The sequence below is a fragment of the Natrix helvetica genome (assembly GCF_964273705.1).
Source record: "Natrix helvetica genome assembly, chromosome: Z".
In the NCBI taxonomy this organism is placed as follows: Eukaryota; Metazoa; Chordata; class Lepidosauria; order Squamata; family Natricidae; genus Natrix; species Natrix helvetica.
This window is the reverse complement of record NC_138554.1, coordinates 119,496,913-119,517,335: the sequence shown is the minus strand read 5'-3', so window position 1 is coordinate 119,517,335 and position 20,423 is coordinate 119,496,913. Positions and strand designations below refer to the sequence as shown.

Here is a 20,423-nt window from a genome sequence, read left to right as displayed (position 1 = left end):
TTCTGAATTGATATGTAATGGAAGCAATATATCTGCACTCTTCTTGTAACAAATATTAGTTTTTTCAAATAAATCATACACTGCTCACTCACATTTTTGGCTACTGGTAATTTTCACCTAATATCATTTGTGGTTTGAGGTAAATAACCAAAGAAAGTAAAGTAATGTCCCAGCAATTGAAGGATTGTATGTCCATAACAATAATGAGAATTGAATTGGTAGCATGCCAAATTTTGTGGGCGGTGGTGATTGGACTTTATCTTCCTAATACAGGGATAAATTTGAGGAAGCATGAAACTTCCTTTTACCTACTTAGTTTATCTCATTCAGAATGCAGAAACCACCATAAGGCTTGGATGTTTGAGCCAGCACTTAAGGGTCATTTTATTTGAAATGTTAAGGATTAGATATGGGATACCATGCTTGCAGAGTGTGAGTTTTATTACCCTGCTTCTCCCAAAATACGTCCTATCCCAAAAATAAGTCATAGCTTGATTTTTTTGCACGTGTGCCCAATATAAACCCTATCCCAAAATAAGCCCTAATTAAGACCCCGCCCACTCCAGGGTGCATGGGTAAAAATTAAGCTAGATTGGGGATAGCGGGGTGAAGCTGCCCTACTACAGTTGCAGCCAGGCCTCGCACACCCCAACATCTGCCTTGCCGGCCCATTTCTTCTGTAGCCTGCTTTCCTGAAGGCCTCTGCAATTGATAATAGAGCTCTGGATCGATTGATCCGGAGCTGTGTTATCAGTTGCAGAGGCCTTCAGGAAAGCCTTGCCAGCCGCAGAAGAACTTCCTGAAGGCCTCTGACAGTGAAAAAGAGGCTGGGGACAACATGCGCAAGTGAGGTGACACACACACACAGACCGACGAAAATAAACATGGTGCCTTTTTATTGGCAAAACAATAAATAAGACAGGGTCTTATTTTCGGGAAAACACGGGAACTAGAACGCAGAAATAGTATTTCAACTGTTCAGTGAGTCTGGTACTGACTAAATCTCATACCCACTTAATTTGTTCCTGCAAGATAAAATTGATGTATGGTTAAGGAGTATTTTCTAGGAACTATGAAACTGTGGAGAGTTCTAGTCCCACCCAGCTGGGTGACTTTGGGTCAATCCCTCTTTTTCCAGCGCAAACCACTTCACAGCGTTACTTTTATGGGAAAAACAGGAGGAAAAAAAGAGCAGTGGAAGGAAGGAGTGGGAGAGACAGAGATAAGAATCTAGAATGAAAAATCTGAATTGACATGAAAACCCTAGAAATGATTTTAGAACAACTTGTGACAAAATTCATTGGTATCTCTCTTTCCATTTTTCTAGTTGTTGCCATATATGACTACACAAAGGACAAGGACGATGAACTATCGTTTATGGAGGGAGCAATCATTTATGTGATAAAGAAGAATGATGATGGTTGGTATGAAGGTGTATGCAACAGAGTGACTGGCCTGTTTCCTGGAAATTATGTCGAATCAATCATGCACTATGCAGATTAATTCTTTTTTCGGGCCAGGCTTTGCCTTCAGTCATGCCATAATGATCTACAAAGGGTAAATTAACACTTGTCTTAATGCTCCTTAAAATGTGCACATCCTTTCCAGGCCATACTGTTTAAATGGCATGATTGAATGTTCATCTGTAAGCATCTGTTTCTGGAGTTTGTAAAATGAACAAATGTTTTAGGGGTGTGCAGAATGGAATGGTTTGTTCTCAGAAGTTTGGTATTTTCCCCAGAATGGCCCAGTCTGAACATTCTAGTGAGGTTTGTGTTTCCAGAAGTCTTTTTTGGGGGGATCAGGAAGAGAATCAGGGTGTTCACCTTTTGCTTCTAAAACGAGAGTTCTACAAACTAGTTCGTGTTCTGGAAGATACACTTCCAGAAACATACAACCACAGAATGATTGGATTGGTCCATTTTAGAGGGAGAAACAGAACATTCCAAGAAAAAACTATTCTGTTTTGCAAATAACTGAACTGTTTATTACTGATTATGCTTATTTACCTATGCGTTGTTTTCTACGACCAGCCTAAATATTCTGGGGAAGTAGGGTATAAACTATTTAATGACTCAAGATTCAAATCGTGCCATTGTTTTCTTTTCTCAGTGCAGCAGCTTGATAAACTAACAACTGTTAGACTAACTTTAAATCTGGTTGAAAAGTTTAATAATGCTGGTCATTTACCTTTATTTAGACTATTGCTCATCCTCAAAATATAGTATTTGTTTAAAAGCATGCATAAAAAACTTATGTATTGAATTACACTTTCTTCTGAAAATCCAAGATGCTTCCAATTTGTTGTAATCTTTTACTGGAGTACTTTCACTAAGAGTCTATTCCAGTGAGTCCTTTGAGTCTCTTATCGAATATGTCCATGTGAATCAAAGATGGGTGGTCTTATGATGTGTGTGTAATTTGTACCCGAGTTTTTAATGAGTAAAATTGCATTGACTTTTCCATTCATAAATACATAAATGAACCAAAGGTCTTGTCCATTACTTTCGTTGGCTTGCCTTGCTTTGCAAAGCAATATTGAAGCATGTTGACTTACCAAATTTCCCCCTTATCAACAGGGTCATTTTTTTTTTGCCGGTCCTTAACATCCCAATAAAGGGAAATTACACATCTGCAGGTTACCATTTAATCAGATTGCACTTATTATTTGGCTTATTCATTAGTAAAGGATACTACCCATGACTTTTGAGTAGCAACTACTGAAAACAGAAAGCACATCACTAAAAGACTGAGAGGAAGAAGTATAAAGCAAAGTTTGTTCTTGCTTGCTAAAATGCCCATTAGTTTCCTTTTTAGGTTACTAACCAGGTTGCAGTGATCTGGGAGCAGTTTTAGAGCAGAAATCTGCTTCTCTTCTTAGCTACCAGTGTGTGGCACGGGATAGTGAAGATTATAATGATGATGCACCACAAGATAGGTGAATTAAATATTTAATCACTTTTTAATTTTTGCTGCAGTGGTACTTTTCCTGTAGCAAGCAGCCTTTTGCTGTAGAACTGCCTTAAGAGAGGAGCTTTAATGACACATTGCAAAAGTAGATGAATTTGCAGAAGGTGAGCGAACAAACAATCAATCCCAAGTGACTCTTCTGTTTAAAACTATAAAAGTCTCTTGCTCTGCTGAGTGAAAGTAAATTTTCATCACTGGGAAATTTTCTGATTTCCCCCACCACATCACTATATTTAAGTAGCGCCTATCTAGGAATACAGCTCTTGCCGGCTTAACAGGAATATATTTCCATAACAGTGCTGTTTCTAGTCAGACATCCCACTAAAGGAACCAGAACAGCTTATGTGGAAAAGATTGTTGTGCCATCCAAATGGCTTTTAGGAGTAGAACATCTCCAGTTTGAGCACAAAGTCAGGTCACATTTCTAGTTTTGGATAGTACCCAAGTTAAATCATAAAGGGATTTGTTGCTTTGTATAGTAAAATTTTATTTGGGCTCAATCACTGTCCTAATGGGCATTAGAGAACGAAAAAGAAAGTGTACTAAATACAAGAACAATATTATTATCTATCAACATTCAATATTGAAAGATCCCTTGCCTTGTTGTTCCTTAAATGAACCTAACTGCTTTATTTGCCTTTTCCTGATTGTTAACATGTTATTTCTGAACGTCAAACAGCAACCCATGAAACATATTTGTATTCCCTTTATAAATTGGAACACTTCTTGATTTGTATATAACCTGTTTTAATTATAACAAGTATGTACAGTCTTTTATAATAAACCATTCTTTAATTTTCTGGGTACTTTGAAATTCTAACAGGCAATCTAATTATTCGAGGAGTTGGTTATACTCCCAGCACACATGAGGAACTGCAGAAATAATTTAATACACTGATTGTATTTTATTGTTTGTGGCCTTCAGCATCAATAGTTAACAGTGCAAACAAATGCCCACATAAAACAAGAAACCTCTTCATTAAAAACATAGGTACCACGTGCTGCTATCAATTTAACAGACTGATTGTGTTTCACTGTTGCATAAGGCTTTCTTCAATAAAAGCATTTTATAAGCCTAGTTACTTAACTAGGAAAACTTTTTTTAAAAAAATGGGAACTCCACCAGAAGCAAGCCAAGATGTTCTGAAACAATTTAGGCACAGTCTGGTAAAATAGCTGCCAGAATCACCAGTAAGAAGAAGAGGATTATTTGTCCCGAGACAAGACAATCTCTGCCAGCTGCATAAGAGCATCTCTTTCTGGAGATGGTCGAAGCTTGCTAATCTCCTTCACTGCCTCATGGCAATAACGCTGTGCGAGGTAGTTTGTTTGCTGTATGCCACCACTCTAAGAAAAGACCAAAATATTAAAGGAGTTAGTGAACCGCACAAAGCTGCTGCTTCCTCATTCTGCAATTGGTTATGTGAGAGTTTAGCTGACTCTTTTTTTAGAACTGCATTTTATAGATCCATACAACTTAAATGTAGATTTAAGTTACTTTGAAAAGTTCCCTATCTCCAATGTGCTTTATACCTCCATGGATGCCATGATTTACGAAAATGTTCCTTTAGTCTTAAACAACACCTGATATGCCCAACTCGCCAAATATAAAAATTGGCAGTCTGCTGAGAGAATCTTGCATGAATTACCAAGACAATACTTACCTGATCCATTTTCAGTATGATCTTCTGTTAGATCAGTGTTTTTTTCAAACTTGGCAAATTTAAGATGTGCGGACTTCAATTCCTAGAATTCTTCAGCAGTTTGGAGGCTGAGGAATTCTGGGAGTTGAAGTGCACACATCTTAAAAGTTGCCAGGTTTGAAAAGCACTGTACTAGATGTACATCCCCGCAGGAGCTAAAGACAACTTACTGTATTTTTTGCACTATAAGATGTATTTCTCCCCTCCCCCCAAAAAAGTGGGTGGAAATGTCCGTGTGTCTTATAGACCGAATATTGTGGCAAGGGGGTTGGTGCCTGTCACTGCTGTCACCATTCACTGCCACCGGGGAACACTGGAGTCTTCGCTGTCGAGCAGGTGATCGGTGATTGGCTTGGCTTTCCAGAATACTGCCAATCAGATGTTCTAGGTAGCAGGGATTGCCACCACCCATCACCGTCACTCAATGGCAGTGATCGGCGGTGTTCCAGGAGATCGATCCAACCACCAATCAGATGCTCAGCAGCTACCCCCCCCCCCCTTTTCCTCCTCTAAAACTAATGTACATCCTATGGTCGGATACGTCTTAAGAGTGCAAAAAATACAGTATATGGGAGATGTATGTATCTCCCTTTCCTTTATCCCATATAACAAGAGTGTCAAACTCGCAGCATCACATTACCATCACGTGATATATCACATTTCCCCCATTCGTGGAGCTGGGGTGGGCGTGGCCTGGATGTGATGCATTTGGACTGCAGGCCATCAGTTTGACACCCCTGCCATACAACAATCCTTTGAATAAGTCAGGGCTAAAACAAAATGACTTGGCTCAAAGTTCTATGCATTTTCATAGCTGAAGATGGTATTGAATTTGGGCCTATTTTCTAGTCCCATCCTTAATTACTACACTACAATGACTCTCCGTGAACATTTGGATTCTATACAGGAATATCTTGACCATGAAGATATGAACATTTGAACAGTTCTATGCAAAAAACTCATGAATATATTTTCTTTCAAAATAGCATTGTCTTATTAAAATATTTAATCTGTGCTAATATATAATTGCTGTAGCATGTACATGGATTTATTACAGATGTTGTAACTTTAATCATAGAATAAAAGAATCAGACATACAGGATGTCAATGCTAGCATGGTGTGTTTTCCCTAAAAACTATAAAGAGGTAGTCCTTGCTTAACAACTGCCCTGTTTAGTTATTTTTTGAAGTTATGACAATACTGAAAAAATAATTACAATCAGTCCTTGCATTTCGGGTAAGCAGAATCAAACAGAGAAGCTGATAGTAAAACCGCAAGTCATGTCACGTGATGTCTCGCTTAATGACCACAGTGGAAATGAGATTGTAAGCATCGTGGTCATTTGATGTCTCGCTTAGCAATAGTGTTGCAGGTCCCAACAGTGGTTGTTAAGCGAGGACCAGATGTATTTCAATCAACATTGTATGATTTGATGTTTGGTCTGCAAGGAAGAGTGAAATCATAAAGAGTATACCAAATTTTCTTTAGCTACTGCTACTTTTAATGAAGGTTTTGTCTTACCTGTAATACAAATTCCTGGGCACGTTTGACATCGCCTGGGTAAGTGAATCGCCTCATTATCATGGCATTAATTTCTGGGAACTAGAAAATAGAAAAGTATGATTGCCCCATCCTTGGCAGTTTGCCTACTGATGCATTCCAAATCCAGGCACAGCTACGTAAGGGTCTTCTTGTAGCTTGCTGGATGTTTTTCTCACGATCCACAATTCTATCGGAAGCAACCTCGCGGAAGTAACTGGGGACTAAGGGGTCCTGGGTGCTCTCTGAGCTTGCTTGTTTTCTTGCAGATTTTCATTAGCCTAACTAGATAACATTATCAGTGCTAGTCATACTGGGGACTCTCAAATGAAGGCAAGAAGTTATGCTATCTGACAGTGCTCAAACCAAGTGAAACTGAGTTGATGATCTGAAAATGTCTGTTTCACTTTAATTCATTTCCCAGAATGGATCACGATATATTTAGGAAAGAAATTGTCATTTGAAAAAACAAAACAACTCCAACTACAGTGCTGGATTCTATATGAGTTAGTGTGTATAGATGTGTGACAAATTGGCCCAAACATTAGAATTTTCTTTTTCAACAGTGTAATTTGGCCAGGACTTACAAGCTTTATTATCCTTCCCTATTGATTACAATAAAAAAATTACTGTACTCAAATCTTTGCAATCCCTTGAATTCAATAAGTTATCAGGCTCAACTGAAAAGAAAGAGCATCACTTTTATATTAGTTTGTGAATTTTCGTATGGGGTGCAGAAAATGGATTGAATGATTTAGCAAAACTTCACTTCAAAAAACTGACTTCACATCTAGCGTTTGACTGACTTTGGCTTAGTGTGTTTTATAAAAGTAAAGCTTTCCTCTTTCCAGTCCTGTCTGACTCTAGAGAGCATTGCTCATCTCTGTTTCTTAGCCAAGGAAATCAGAATTGTCCATTTCTATATCATATGGCCAGCATGACTATGCCAAAGTGCATGGAAGGCTGTAACTGTCCCACTGAAGTGGTGCCTATTTGCATTTGCATGCTTTCAGACTGCTAGGTGATAAGAAACTGAGGCTAGTAACAGGACTGGAGACTAAAACATGAAAAACGGTTGCAGGATTTGAAGCAGCCTGGAGAAAATAAGGACTGAAGGGTCATGATAGCAGTATTTCAGTATTTGAGAGGTTGCCACAAAGAAGAGGTGGGGGTCAACTTATTTTCCAAAGCACCAGAGGGCAGGACAAGAAACACTGGATGAAAACTAATAAGGAGAGAAGTGACCTGGAATTGAGGAGAAACTTCCTGGCAGTGGGGACAATTGGCCAGTGGAACAGCTTGCTTTCAGAAGTTATAGGGCTTCATCACTGGAGGTTTTTAAGATATGACTGGGCAGTCACTTGTCTGAAATGGTAAAGGAACTCCGGCTTGAGCAGAGAGGCTGGACTAGAAGACCTCCAAGGTCCTTTCCAGCTCTATTCTGATTCACTTCACAGTGCTTGAGTCTCCAACTTGGGCTGTCAAATTTCCAGTTTTTAACCACTGAGCCATCGCATTGTTAGTGTGTTATATTCAACAAGCCAATGAAGTTTGTTTTTAAAAAGCATGGATAAACCACAAATTGAGAACCAGTTTACAAAGTGGTTAAAGGAACAGGCTAGAAATGGGGAGACCAGGAGTTCTAATCCCACCTTAGGCCACTCACTCACTGTCTCTCAGCCCTAGAAAGGGGGCAATGGCAAACCACTTCTGAAAAATGTTGGTAAAAAACTTACAGGGATCTGTCCAGGCAGCCTTCAAGAATCAGATACAGTTGAATCGAAGCCCTATTGCCAGTTAATATGAAGGTTAAATGCAACTTCCAACTATGTAAAACCTTGGAATACTCAAACTCAGACAGGTTTCTACCATGAACTTGTAATGATCCTGTCAATAAACTTAACCGTGTTGCTAATTTGATTTAGGATAATAAGAAACCAATTAAGGGTAGTATCTTTTATTGCTTCTGATCTGAAAAGCATCTGTGGAGGCTACCTTTCCTTCCTTTAAGCATCTTCCTTTTTTTCCCCTTCAAAGCATGCATACACAACAATACTTCTAAATTTTAGCATAAATAAAATGTAATATCTTGGGAAGAAAGTACAGTCTCTGTTGTTCATACCTGCTGACAAGCAAATAAGACGGGTCCAGTAGCTATTCCTAGTTTAAGGTCCGCTGATGTAGGCTTTCCTAGCTGTTCAGAACATGATGTAAAATCCAGCACATCATCTACCAGCTACAGTAAATGAAGAATATACAATACAAAGTTTACAAGATAACCTTGCAATGATCTAAGTGAAGCATACATGTATAAATGCTCCAAACCTCTCCCTTTTTAGCATTTTATTTGACTGATTAAAAACTCTTGTCATCATTCTTTATACGCTACCTGAAATGCTATCCCAAGGTTTTTTCCATATAGATATGCAATTTCATGAACTTTTGGATCAGGACAGCCTAATACAGAAACCTGAAAAGGAAAAAAGAACAGAATCATTGGTTATTTCCCACTATTCATATGTGAATAATTCATCCACTAACAACAGAGAAACAGACATCAATAGCTACATTCTGTCCAGTCCATCTTTATATATAAAGAGTTTTAAAAAAATTAAAGCTGTGGGAAAGACCAATAGCAACAAGACAGCATTAAAAGCAGGGTCTTCCAAAAGTCTGAAGAGTTTTGGGGATATAAATAGATGATAGATAGATAGATAGATAGATAGATAGAGACCGTGGCTGCTGGCTACGCCCGGTCGCTTGTACCAACCCCCGCAGCCTAGGTGGTCGGGAACTACAGAGCCAGGGCCTTAGGCTGATGCTCTGCAATGCAAGGTCTGTGACCAACAAGGCCCCCCTCATTAACGAGTTGATCTCGGAGGGGGAGCTAGACCTTGCAGGGATAACGGAAACCTGGTTGGGCCACGAGGGTGGTTTACCCCTCGTGGAAATGTGCCCACCGGGTTTCCGTGCATTCCATCAGCCTCGGGCCCTCGGTAAGGGTGGTGGGGTGGCGGTAGTTATACGGGACCGTCTAGAGCCGAGGGAGTTCACTGTTCCTCAGATACCCGGGTGTGAGTCGCTGGGTATGAAATGGGGCCCAGGGAGGCAGTGGGGTCTGCTGATTGTATACTTGGCTCCTCGCTATACGTCAGCGGCCCTGCCCGAGCTCCTCGAGCTGGTCTCGGAGACGGCGGTTGAGATTCCCAGACTCTTGGTTATGGGGGATTTCAACCTGCCGTCGACGGGAGCAGCGTCTGAGGTGGCTCGGGAGTTCATGGCTTCCATGACAGCCATGGGCCTGACCCAACTAATTCAGGGCCCCACACATGAAGGCGGCCACACACTGGACCTTATCTTTGTATCTGAACAGTGGACGAGTGATCTGGGAATAGGGGATTTAGAGATTATGCCCCTGTCATGGTCAGATCACTCATATCTCCGGCTCGACTTCCCTGGCGCTACCCTCCACCGCGAGGAGGCGGAACCAGTATGTTCAAGCTGGTACCGCCCCAAGCACTTGATGGAACCGGATAGGTTCCAGGCGGAGCTTGGGCCGTTACCTGTAGCCCTAACCCGCGCTCGGTCGGAGGACCTAGTCGACGCCTGGAATAGGGCGACGGCGGGGGCCTTAGACCGGGTCGCGCCTCTGCGACCTCTCCTGCGGCAGCGAGCCACCCGGGCCCCTTGGTATACCGAGGAGCTCAGGGTGATGAAGCGCCATAGGAGACGTCTAGAGAGCAGGTGGAGGTCCTCACGCTCCGAATCTGACCGGACACAGGTAAGAGCCTTTTTACGGACTTACCTTGTGGCATTGAAAGCGGCCAAACGTAGGCATTGTGCCGCTCTCATTGCGTCTGCGGATAACCGCCCTGCCGCCCTGTTTAGGGTGACCCGCTCTCTCCTGTTGCAGGAGACGCGGGAGGCGCCCTTGCAGGGAAGAGCAGAGGAGTTTGGAGAATATCTGCAAGACAAAGTCGCTCAGATCCGGAGCGGATGGGCCCCCCCCAGTGGTCCGGACGAGCCGACATCAGTGAGTCTTGTGAGTCCACTCTGGGAGGAGTTTGACTCTGTTGCCCCCGAGGATTTAGACGGGTTACGGGGACGGCTACGACCCACCACATGTTCAATGGACCCGTGCCCCTCCTGGTTGGTACTGGCATCCTGGGAGGTGACGCGAAGCTGGCTTCTGGGCCTGGTGAACGCCTCGTTGGGTGAGGGCTTCTTACCGGCTGCCTTGAAAGAGGCGGTGGTGAAGCCCCTGCTCAAGAGGCCTTCACTTGACCCAATGGAGCTAGCTAATTATCGTCCAGTCTCCAACCTTCCCTTTTTAGCGAAGGTTGTTGAGAATGCGGTGGCGCAGCAATTTCCACGGCACCTCGACGAATCCGTATATCTAGACCCACGCCAGTCCGGCTTCCGACCCGGGCACAGCACCGAGACAGCCTTGGTCGCGTTGGTGGATGATCTCTGGAGGGCCAGAGATAGAGGTTGTTCCTCTATCCTGGTCCTATTAGATCTCTCAGCGGCTTTTGATACCATCGACCATGGTATCCTATTGCGCCGGCTGGAGGGGATGGGAGTCGGAGGCACCGTTTTACGGTGGTTCGGCTCCTACCTCTCCGGCCGGATGCAATATGTGTTGACTGGGGGGCAGAGGTCGACCCCGAGGCCACTCTCTTGTGGGGTGCCGCAGGGGTCGGTCCTCTCGCCCCTTTTGTTCAACGCATATGTGAAGCCGCTGGGTGAGATCATCCGTGGCTTTGAGGTTGAGTACCATCTGTACGCTGATGATACGCAGCTGTACATTTCAACCCCAAGCCACCCCAACGAGGCTGTCGAAGTGATGTCCCGGTGTTTGGAAGCCGTCGGGGTCTGGATGGGGGACAACAGACTCAAACTCAACCCCTCCAAGACTGAGTGGCTGTGGCTACCAGCACCTCGGTTCAGCCAGTTAATTCCATCACTGGCCATAGGGGGCGAGCAATTGCCCCCTGTGGAACGGGCGCGCAATTTGGGCGTCCTCCTAGATGCCCGGCTGTCAATGGATGACCATGTGGCAGCCGTGGCAAGGGGGGCGTTCCACCAGGTTCGCCTGGTGCGCCAATTGCGCCCCCTTCTGGACCGCGATGCCCTACGCACAGTCACTCATGCGCTGGTGACGTCTCGCCTGGACTACTGTAACGCTCTCTACATGGGGCTTCCCTTGGGTCGCGCCCGAAGACTGCAGCTAGTCCAGAACGCAGCCGCGCGGGTAGTCATGGGGAGTACTAGGTACTCCCACGTAACACCTCTCCTGCGCGAGCTGCACTGGCTACCTGTGGTCTTTCGGGTGCGGTTCAAGGTTCTGATTACCATCTTTAAAGCGCTCCATGGCATAGGGCCTAGTTACCTGCGGGATCGCATCCTCCCGCACACATCCCTGCGGCCAATCCGCTCTCACAGGGAGGGCCTTCTCCTGGTGCCGTCCACGAGGCAATGCCAACGGGCGACACCGAGGAGTAGGGCCTTCTCTGTGATGGGCCCAACCCTCTGGAATGACCTCCCCCCCGACATTAGAACCACTACTGACCTCCGCTCCTTCCGACAGAAACTGAAGACACACCTGTTCCGACTGGCTGGTTTGGCATAATTTACAACGTCTGCCCCCCTGGCATATACTTTTTACGGGTTTTTAGAGGGATAGTGCATAAATTGTATGATATTTTAAATTCTTATATTGTTTATTTATTAGCTGTACAGTTTTGGCCTATTTTATCCTCCTCCTATGCATACATGTATTTTATTTGGTGTTTTTTAATATGGACTGTACACCGCCCCGAGTCCCTTTCGGGAGAGGGGGCGGTATATAAGTGCTAATAAATGAAAAATGAAATGAAAGATAGATAGATAGATAGATAGATAGACAGACAGACAGACAGACAGACAGACAGACAAGATAGTCACAGAGATAGAGAGATAGATAAACAAATAGACAGAGTTACCTTTATATCCAAAAATTGATTCACTTTTAAGTATTTAATATAATTGCACATATATAACTGCAGAGAAGCTAACACATATAAGATTGTGATTGCAAAATGTTTTGTTAGTTTTACAGTCATCATCAAATTTCATTGTAACATAAAGAGAAGCACTATAACAAATGTTGAGGGACCCATAATTAACTACCGTTTTTATTAACTTTACTAATTTATTTAAGGTGCCAAACCTTTTGGCTTTAAACCAGCACTTTTAAACTATGATTGTAAATAATGTAGTATCTTCTTACAAAATTGTGTGATCCACTCTATGAAATATACTACTAAAAATATTTGCACTTGCTCTATTTTTCAAGATAAACCCTATCCAGAATTCACTAAGACATGAATCGCTCTGGCCAGATCCTTCCGAAGCATGCGAGAAAAAAATGGTGCCTTCTACCAGGACCTCACTTTCCAAGCATACTAGTAGTCTAAGGATCTAGGGTCCAACTTCTACGCTAATCTAATACTGATTTTTCATCTGGAACAGCCTTATATCTAATTCTAGATTAAGAATGCATATGATCAAGATAGAATTGACCCTCCAGCTATTAGTTTGCCCATCTATGGTCTCTAATTGTAGGCTAGGTTTAGTGTAATCTGTAATTTTTTTAAGATGCTATGTGAGGTGTTTGGTTTGGTTGCCAACATATATTTTTTAAATGGCCAAAATTTCAAGAAATCATCAGATTTCTGATACTTTCTCATCCAGTAAGTGATAAGAATTCAGGTGGGAACTCTTACGAGATTCTAAGCAAAACATAATTCTGTGTGATTTTGGAATTCTGCAGACACTATCTGGGGAGGCACACACAATACACTTCCTGAAAACACTGCATTGTTAAACCATGGCTTATTTAACGGGCTCCTTTTTTATTGTGATATGCATTAAAAAAAGGTTGGGAATATCTGTTTAGTATTTCTCCTGTCTTCTTAGAATCACCTGATATAATGCAGCAAAAGGTGAATCAAAGAAAGTTCAAAGAACTCCATTTACTGAAATGCTAAGAAACACCTTGATAGCATCACGACTGTAAAACCATTATTTGCTCAATCAAGTTATTCCCAAAAGCTCAATGCCTTTTCTGAAACTGGTGACGCAGAAAACTAAGTTCATCATAACTGTTTTTTTTTTTTTTTGAATGAAGCTCCCACTTTTTCATTAGGTTTTATGTACTGGTTAAGTTATTTTCTCTCTTATTTCTCTCTCTGGAAAACGAACCAAAGATACCACTGCAGCCATTTTGTCAAAGCCCTTGTTATATTCATAGGCTTGTTGAAAAAATGGTTCAGTCTTCCAATTCCTAATCTGTCTCTCCTCCACACATTAAGATAAATTAACAGAAAAGATGGAACGTACATACTGCTTTACAGCTGTGTGCTATAAGACTTGCAGTCTTCTTAAAAGTTTTTTCGAGGTAGTGAGAAAATCTCTCATTTTCATTTTCTTTGGAACCCAGCTGGAGAAATTCACCTGTAAGAGGTAAAAAAGATCAACGGTCTTAGCAACTAATTGCCAAGGAAATGGAAATTCAGTTATTTCTAGTTATGTTGCTAAAAAGCCTTACCACGCACCAGATCTTCAATCACTTGCGTTATTAGAGAAAGGACAGTTGTGTTCCCAATACGTGCTAAAACTAAAGATGCTGTAGAAAGGATGAAATCACCAGCTAAGACTGCCTGAAAAAGAATAATTGATTTTAAAATACTCTAGCTGGCACCATTATTCACTTTACAGTTTGCATACCATTTAAAAAAAAATTCTTGTACAGTAGTCAGGGAACCTGCCAACAAATAAATCTGAAGGCAACATCAGAAATGCAATTACAAAGAATTGTACACATTTTATATTTTTTTTCTTCACTTATATAAATATTTTCTTTTCATAAACTGTAAGCTAGAATGATAATGACAGATTGGAAAGGAATTATAGGAGTTGAAGCCCATATATCTTAAAGTTGCTAAAGTTGAAAAACACTGTTTTATACCCAAAGAACCTTCACCTAATTCCTTTCTCTTGCGAAAATTCAAGAGCAGGGTGAGGCTCCGCTCTTAACTTCTACCAAGTTATTTATTTACATTAAATTATTATAACAACAGCTATTATCTGCTCATAGCTAACAAACCTGAATACCCTTATATATTATATGTTTCTGGGAGTTTCACCCACATATACAAAGCTTAATTGCAACTGTTGTGCATCTAGAAAGAACTAGAGTTTTCTTTTTTAAAAAACAAAAAATAATATCTACTTTCAATTATTTCACTTTCGTCCTAAACCTAAACCGTTAAATCAAGCCATTGTGATCTTGCTCCTTTCCAAGCCCCTGGTTAGAGAAGGTGGTAAACTGCTTCTGGACTTATCAACAATCCTTGGATACTTTAGGTGTTTCACTGATTGTTGATTTTTCTCTGGGCTCTTCCTTGGACATATACTTTATTTTTCAGAGTATAAGATGCATTTTTATCCCCTAAAAGAGGGCGAAAACTTGTGTGCGTCTTATACACCGAATGTAGCTCACCCATCAGCCCCAACTCTTTGGCCTCTGCCTCCCAGCAATTTACCTCCTTGCAGCAAACAGGAAAAAAGGAGCTTGCGGAGGTGGCATAGGCCATGGCAATCCCTGCAGCCTGAAACAGCTGATCATCGGGAAGCCTGTGCTGAAACTGAAATTGAAAGTGAAACCGGCTGTTTGTTGCAAGAACCTAAGTCAATAACTATAAATGCCCATCGAATGTTCAAATTATTAGAATTGTTTTTTAAAGACTGCTTTATTATTGTTTTAGACAACTTAACAAAATGAAGAAGCTTTTTAAAATAAATGCTTGATCTGAAGAGGCCCAGTGCTATTGTATCCTATTTTAATTACCAGAGAATAATGTATACTTCCAGAAAGCCACATCAATCTTAACAGTATCTGTACAAGTATAGTCTGAAATGTAACATCACGAACAGCGTGTATCATCTGTACTGTTTGCTGTTTGCTGCAAGGAGGCAAATTGCTGGGAGGCAGAGGCAAATATTTTCCCTTTGTTTTCTTCCCCAAAAGCTAGGTGCGTCTTATACTCCGAAAAGCAGGGTATATTAATCTTTCTTGTACTCCATTGCTCCATTTGGTGTCATGCAGATAAATCAAGTAACATTCCAACAATGCTTTGTATAGCTACGAAAAAATACTTGCCTTCCTTTCCCCCCAGATTTGATTAACAGTAACTTTTCCTCTTCGTGAATTAGCATCATCAATTACATCATCATGAACTAGCGTAGCAGTATGGATCATTTCTGCAATTAATGCTACGGAGCGCTGGTTTGCCTTCACTTCTCTAAGATTGAAACGTGGGAAGAGGATAAGAAAAAATGTAGCATGTCAACCCTGTTTTAGAATAGCTTGAACAATACAGAAAAAGACAGCAGATATCAAGTCAGATTCAAAAATTTTGAAAATAGGCATGTTCCAGCTTGCTAATCTTCTATCAGTTGACTTGCTAATAATGAAATGGTATTCATGATTAATGCTTCAAATAAAAATTTGCGGTTTTTTCCCTAAACTAGTATTGAATAAAAATTAACCAAAGTTACTAATTACTAGCAAACTTAAAATATTGACTATAATGTAAATATAATTGTGATATGAACAATTAATATTATTAAAATTTTAGTACTACTGTTATTACATTCTTAGAGAAGTTAAAATCGATAGGAAGGCACTGGAGAATGGAGAACTACAAAGGCTAAACATGAATGCCGATACAGAAGGCTGTATAACTACTTTATATTGTTATGTTTGTCTCGTTTTTTTCTTTCTTTTTGTTGTGTTTTTCTTTCTGTTTTTAAAGGTAAAAGTGTTTAATAAAAACTAACACATGATTAATGTTTCGAGTTTAGCTGAAGTTTATAATGAAATTAATCTTTCATATTTAATGTAAAAGTATAGAATTTAATTTGAAAAATAAATACTGTAAGTCAGTAGTGTAGGGAACGCACATGGTGAGAAATTATTCTAAATAAGAGACATCCACTAAATACAAGAAGGTTGAATATCTGCTAAATCTTCTCACTACTTGCTTTTGTATGGGAACAAACCTTAACTGCAACAATTCAAAAATAAAAATTAGATGTTTACCCAGAATTGTTATGATGAAAATTGCAAGCTCTGGCCATTAGTGCCACAATAATTGGTCGAAAGGCCTTCCCTTTACCATCAAAGTAGTAGTCACACATTTCTTTAAGTTCTGAAGTAGAAACCCGTAATTCCTGCAAAAAGCCAAACAAAGCCTGTCTATATATCTGCTAATCTAGACTTGCTTTATGACAATAAAGTCCCATCTAAAGAATGATCTATTAGAGCTTCTTATCGTAGCTCACCAAAATCATATTTACCTTTTTAATATCTTCATACAGATATTTCAAGTCTTTCCCTCCAAGTTTAAAAGGATCTTTATGTTGCTCATCGGTGACTGCTTTACCAAAGCAATGAGTTTGCACTGTTGTATGTTGAAACCTAGCAAACCTTTTTGGGGAAGAAAGAAAATATTAACATAATCCCTGTAACTGAGGCAATTTGGTCATTTCTGCCCAGAAAAATAAGACTATTGTTACTATCCTAATTGAATTTAAAAAAAAATACGGAAAAAGAAATAGTTCTTCAAGCTTATCTACAAAGTTAAAAAAAAACATTCAGTCAATCAATTCTGAGAAGGAAGAAGTAGGTTTTCTAAAATCATTAAGTTTGGAGATTTTGGGTGGATCTTGTGTTTGCATTAAGCAGCTAAGATACCTTTAGAAGCAGTTATTTTGCAATTCTACTATTCACAATGGATCTCTTTTTCTTTCTCTCTCTCTCTGCCCAAGTTTTAACTAAGTTTTAACAGGTTAGAGACCCATCCAGTACAATTATTAGTTTCTGAGTCTCATCTTGCTGCAGCTACATCATGGAAAAAGACTAGCTGTTTAGGATCTATGAAATTATGAAAAACCCCAGGAAAAAAAGTTTAAGCATTTTATTCAAATGTATTATCTCTGTGAGGGACATAGATGGTTTCTAAATCTGATACATAAATAAAATAAATATTGTACCTTTGTGTGGGCATGCATATGGAGAATAAAGCAAAAGTTGTCATTTTGTATTGAATTAAACAAATGGAAAAAACCCCACCAAGTATTCCATTCTGCAATTATTTTCCTTCCTCTAAAACAGGAGAACAAAAAAATCCAGCACCAAGCTACATGTTATATAATATATGAAATTATTGTCACTGTTTCCACTACATTTCTTATGTTTGGTGATGCACCAGTACCTTATATGATATATACATATACATTAAGTGTATATCATATACATAAGTGTATATCATGTATATAATAGCCAAAACTGCAAGTGATCACCAAGTTTCACAAGATTTTATCTTCCTCACTATTTTGCAAAAACTTCAGCAGAAGGATCACATTTCATACAATTTCCTATGTGATTTTGGCTATTCTAATTTTTATTTAATTTGAAATTTAATAGATGAGAAAATTTGCTCTGGTTGCTTCAGCTGCTATGTTAAAAACATGCTTATATTATGATTCTCAAAAGTTCTTAAATATTGATTTAATGATTTATATTGAATGTAATTTGTCAAAAGATGGAAAAAAGACTAAATGTTATGATGCGTGCAATTTAATATCTCGTTGCATCCTTCACAGTCAAACTTTAAAAGATACTGAAGTTACCTACTTTAGTATGACTGTATACATTTTTTATAATGTATACAGTAAAAAGCTTTCAACTTACCGCCAACATATACTATACATTTTTGGGAAAAATAGACACAGTCTTTCCCCTAAAAAACTAGATTTCTGCAGAAAGAGAAGAGAAAAAAAATGATATTTATTATCTATATTTTATGCAGAATTAAGATAGAATTAACAAAAGTTACTACAGGTTATAGTGGCAATTGGAATCAAAATTTCTGTTGCTAAATGATGTGATTGTAAGGTGCAACATAACATGGCATGTCACTTAGCGACAATAATTCTGTAAGTTCCAGTTGTCATCCTAACTCCAGGACCACATTGGTTAAGTGAAGACTTCAAATGAATACGACTTGGGAAAAGACGGAAGTCCCAGGTAAGCAATTTAGTGGGTAAGAATTGTGGATGAGTGGATGAATGTTGTGGATAGAGGCCATGAGACCAGGTGGGTAGGTGCCACAGGTAGGGAGGCAAAAAGTAGTAGGAGGGGGAGCAAATCTTTATGTCATCTTTATGGTAAGGCATTTTTCATTGCAAACATGTGGAAAGGGAACAAGACGGAATGAGGTTAGTTGACTGAACAAGATTAGAAGTCCTAAATTAGACCCAAGAGGTCAATGGATTTTATTGCCATTTGTTTGCATAGGATCTTTGAAGCTCAGACATCAAACCACACTCCACAGATATTTCCCCTTATATCCACTTTTCTGCAGAGATGTTGAGTAGTTTACAAATGGGCACGTAGCTGGGGAGAGAAAAGTTCCCTGGATTTGTCTCAATGGGTTTTAGCAACCATAGAAGGAGGGAAGCATAAATTTCTTTCATTTGGAAAATATTGTAAAGATCATTACTAGCTTAAATCTCTTAATTTCTTTCTTTCAATCTATCTTCCTTTTTTGATTACTAAACTCATGAACTGTTGCAATACTTTCTCCTGAAGAAATTGGTTTGGAAGTATTGTGAAAATGGGTTTCTACAATGGAATGCAATGGACTGAACAAAATAATAATAAAAAAATGCCTATTTCAACTCTGACATCTTGTACAGGCCAGTAACTTGTGAATTGATGAACCTGGTTGAAAGACAGCATGTTTTCTCAAACTTAGGTATGTGTTGGAGCAACAATACTTTTTATCCCACTTTTTTTATACTTTGGCCAACTCAAGGTGACAAACACACCTAATATTCATGCCTCCTATTTACCAGCCAGGATAGCCCATTGAGAATAATGCCCTGTTAGATTCGTAGCTATTGAAGAGGCGTGAGGCAGCTGAGATCAGTTAATATTTCCAATGTTGAAGCCTTTTAAGAGATATCTTCAAGACAAGCAAACCCCATCAGCACATCTTGCTGCAGTCTGTAACAGGTTTTGTACAGCAGGAAATACTGTTGTTTTCCTTTTCTCTGGCCTCTGCTTATTAGCTCTGCAAACCCTTCTTCCTTTGCCCTTCTGCTAATCTAAGTCATTATCTGCCATCCGTGCCCTCCAAATGCCCCAGGCGACATCTCTCATCAGCTGCACCCCAACACCGCTGAAGGGGCCTTGCGTAACTAACTTCCTAAGTCGGCGCGCCAGGCTTGGAAAACGCTTCCCTTTCCGCTCTTCGTTTGATCTTCCTCCCCTCGCTTTTTCTTAAGAATACCATTCCCACCAGTGACAAGGGGCACCGGGATATTACAGTTGCCCCGTATTCTCAGGGCACCGGGGCTGGTAAACCACGCCTTGGTTTTCAAGCGCTACGCTGCTTCTGGAGGTTCCCCAAGGCGCTTCCTTCCGTCCCAGCTCCGCGCGCGTCCTGGCGCAACCCCTTTCCTCCTTCACCCGGAGCTCTCCCCGGAATCGGCTTCTCCGCCGGGACCAACAATCGCTGCACCCATTCATTCCCTTCCTGACCTCCATTCGCCCCAAGTGCATCACTACTTACGGCCGTCTTCAGCGCCGGCGCCGCCAGTTCATCGCCAGGCTGCTTGTTAGCGCCGCCGCCGCCGCCGATGCTCTCCAAGCTGCAGCTTCGCAAGCTGCTCAAGAGTCTCGCCGTCCGGGACGAAGTGGCGCAGGAACAGCAGCAGCAGCGAGGCCGACACCAGAGCGCCATGGCTTCTAATTCAGATCGGGCAAGGAGGCCACGCCTGTCGCTGCCGCTGTTTTCAGATAGCAATAGGCCCACCCCGCAATCGCCTCGGCTGCGGTGGTAGCGGTAGCGGCAGCAGCAGCAGCGACCCGGACGCGGAAACCCCGGCTTGGGGAACGTGAACGTGTCTGGTAATGCCGCCTCCCGGAGCTCCTTTCCAGGAAACGCTTCAAGAGAGCGAGGCTTATGAGGAGGCAAGGGAGTGGCTGGGTGGTGCAAGAAGAAGGAGAGAGGGGGATCAAAACCCTCCCATGATTCTCCGGCAAAAGACGGAGTCGAGATTAGATCCGGATTTAACTCGCCCCGAGTTACCCCCTG

General features: G+C 40.9%; 3 protein-coding genes across 8 annotated transcripts in view; 2 read left to right on the top strand and 1 right to left on the bottom strand.

The window, feature by feature from the left end:
• The window catches only part of ABI1 (abl interactor 1), a 100,598-nt gene extending 96,822 nt beyond the window's left edge, over positions 1-3,776 (top strand). For all 3 annotated transcript variants that reach the window (XM_081932192.1, XM_081932191.1, XM_081932190.1), the window contains one exon: positions 1,328-3,776. In XM_081932192.1, coding sequence (XP_081788318.1) covers positions 1,328-1,503 — 176 coding nt within the window. In that variant the 3' untranslated portion in view covers positions 1,504-3,776. The remainder of the gene's footprint in view (positions 1-1,327) is intronic.
• Positions 3,318-20,208, bottom strand: PDSS1 (decaprenyl diphosphate synthase subunit 1). Of its 4 annotated transcripts, none has more exons than XM_081932193.1 (11): positions 19,899-20,208; positions 18,014-18,078; positions 16,618-16,747; positions 16,361-16,491; positions 15,415-15,560; positions 13,805-13,912; positions 13,601-13,710; positions 8,603-8,683; positions 8,336-8,449; positions 6,196-6,276; positions 3,318-4,317 (listed from the first exon to the last, which is right to left on the bottom strand). In XM_081932193.1, exons 1-11 carry the CDS (start codon positions 20,067-20,069, stop codon positions 4,177-4,179), a joined length of 1,278 nt encoding a protein of 425 aa, XP_081788319.1. In that variant the 5' UTR covers positions 20,070-20,208; the 3' UTR covers positions 3,318-4,176. The 4 variants fall into 4 exon arrangements, with proteins under 4 accessions (XP_081788319.1, XP_081788322.1, XP_081788321.1 ...); XM_081932194.1 differs by having other exon boundaries at positions 4,175-6,115; XM_081932196.1 differs by lacking the exons at positions 16,361-16,491; positions 18,014-18,078 and having other exon boundaries at positions 19,899-20,034.
• Positions 20,102-20,423, top strand: part of LOC309381317 (protein adenylyltransferase SelO-like) — a 42,531-nt gene continuing 42,209 nt past the window's right edge. Inside the window, exon 1 of the mRNA XM_081932188.1 lies at positions 20,102-20,236. The gene's annotated coding sequence lies outside the window, so the exon portion shown is untranslated. The remainder of the gene's footprint in view (positions 20,237-20,423) is intronic.

Coding starts and splice junctions, on each gene's coding strand:
- PDSS1 (XM_081932193.1), bottom strand. CDS start 20,069: ATGGCGCTCTGGTGTCGGCCTCGCTGCTGCTGCTGTTCCTGCGCCACT. Junction 16,748..18,013: donor ATGTATAGTATATGTTGGCG/GTAAGTTGAAAG, acceptor TTCCCCAAAAAG/GTTTGCTAGGTTTCAACATA. Junction 13,711..13,804: donor GATTGAAGATCTGGTGCGTG/GTAAGGCTTTTT, acceptor TACCTCTTACAG/GTGAATTTCTCCAGCTGGGT.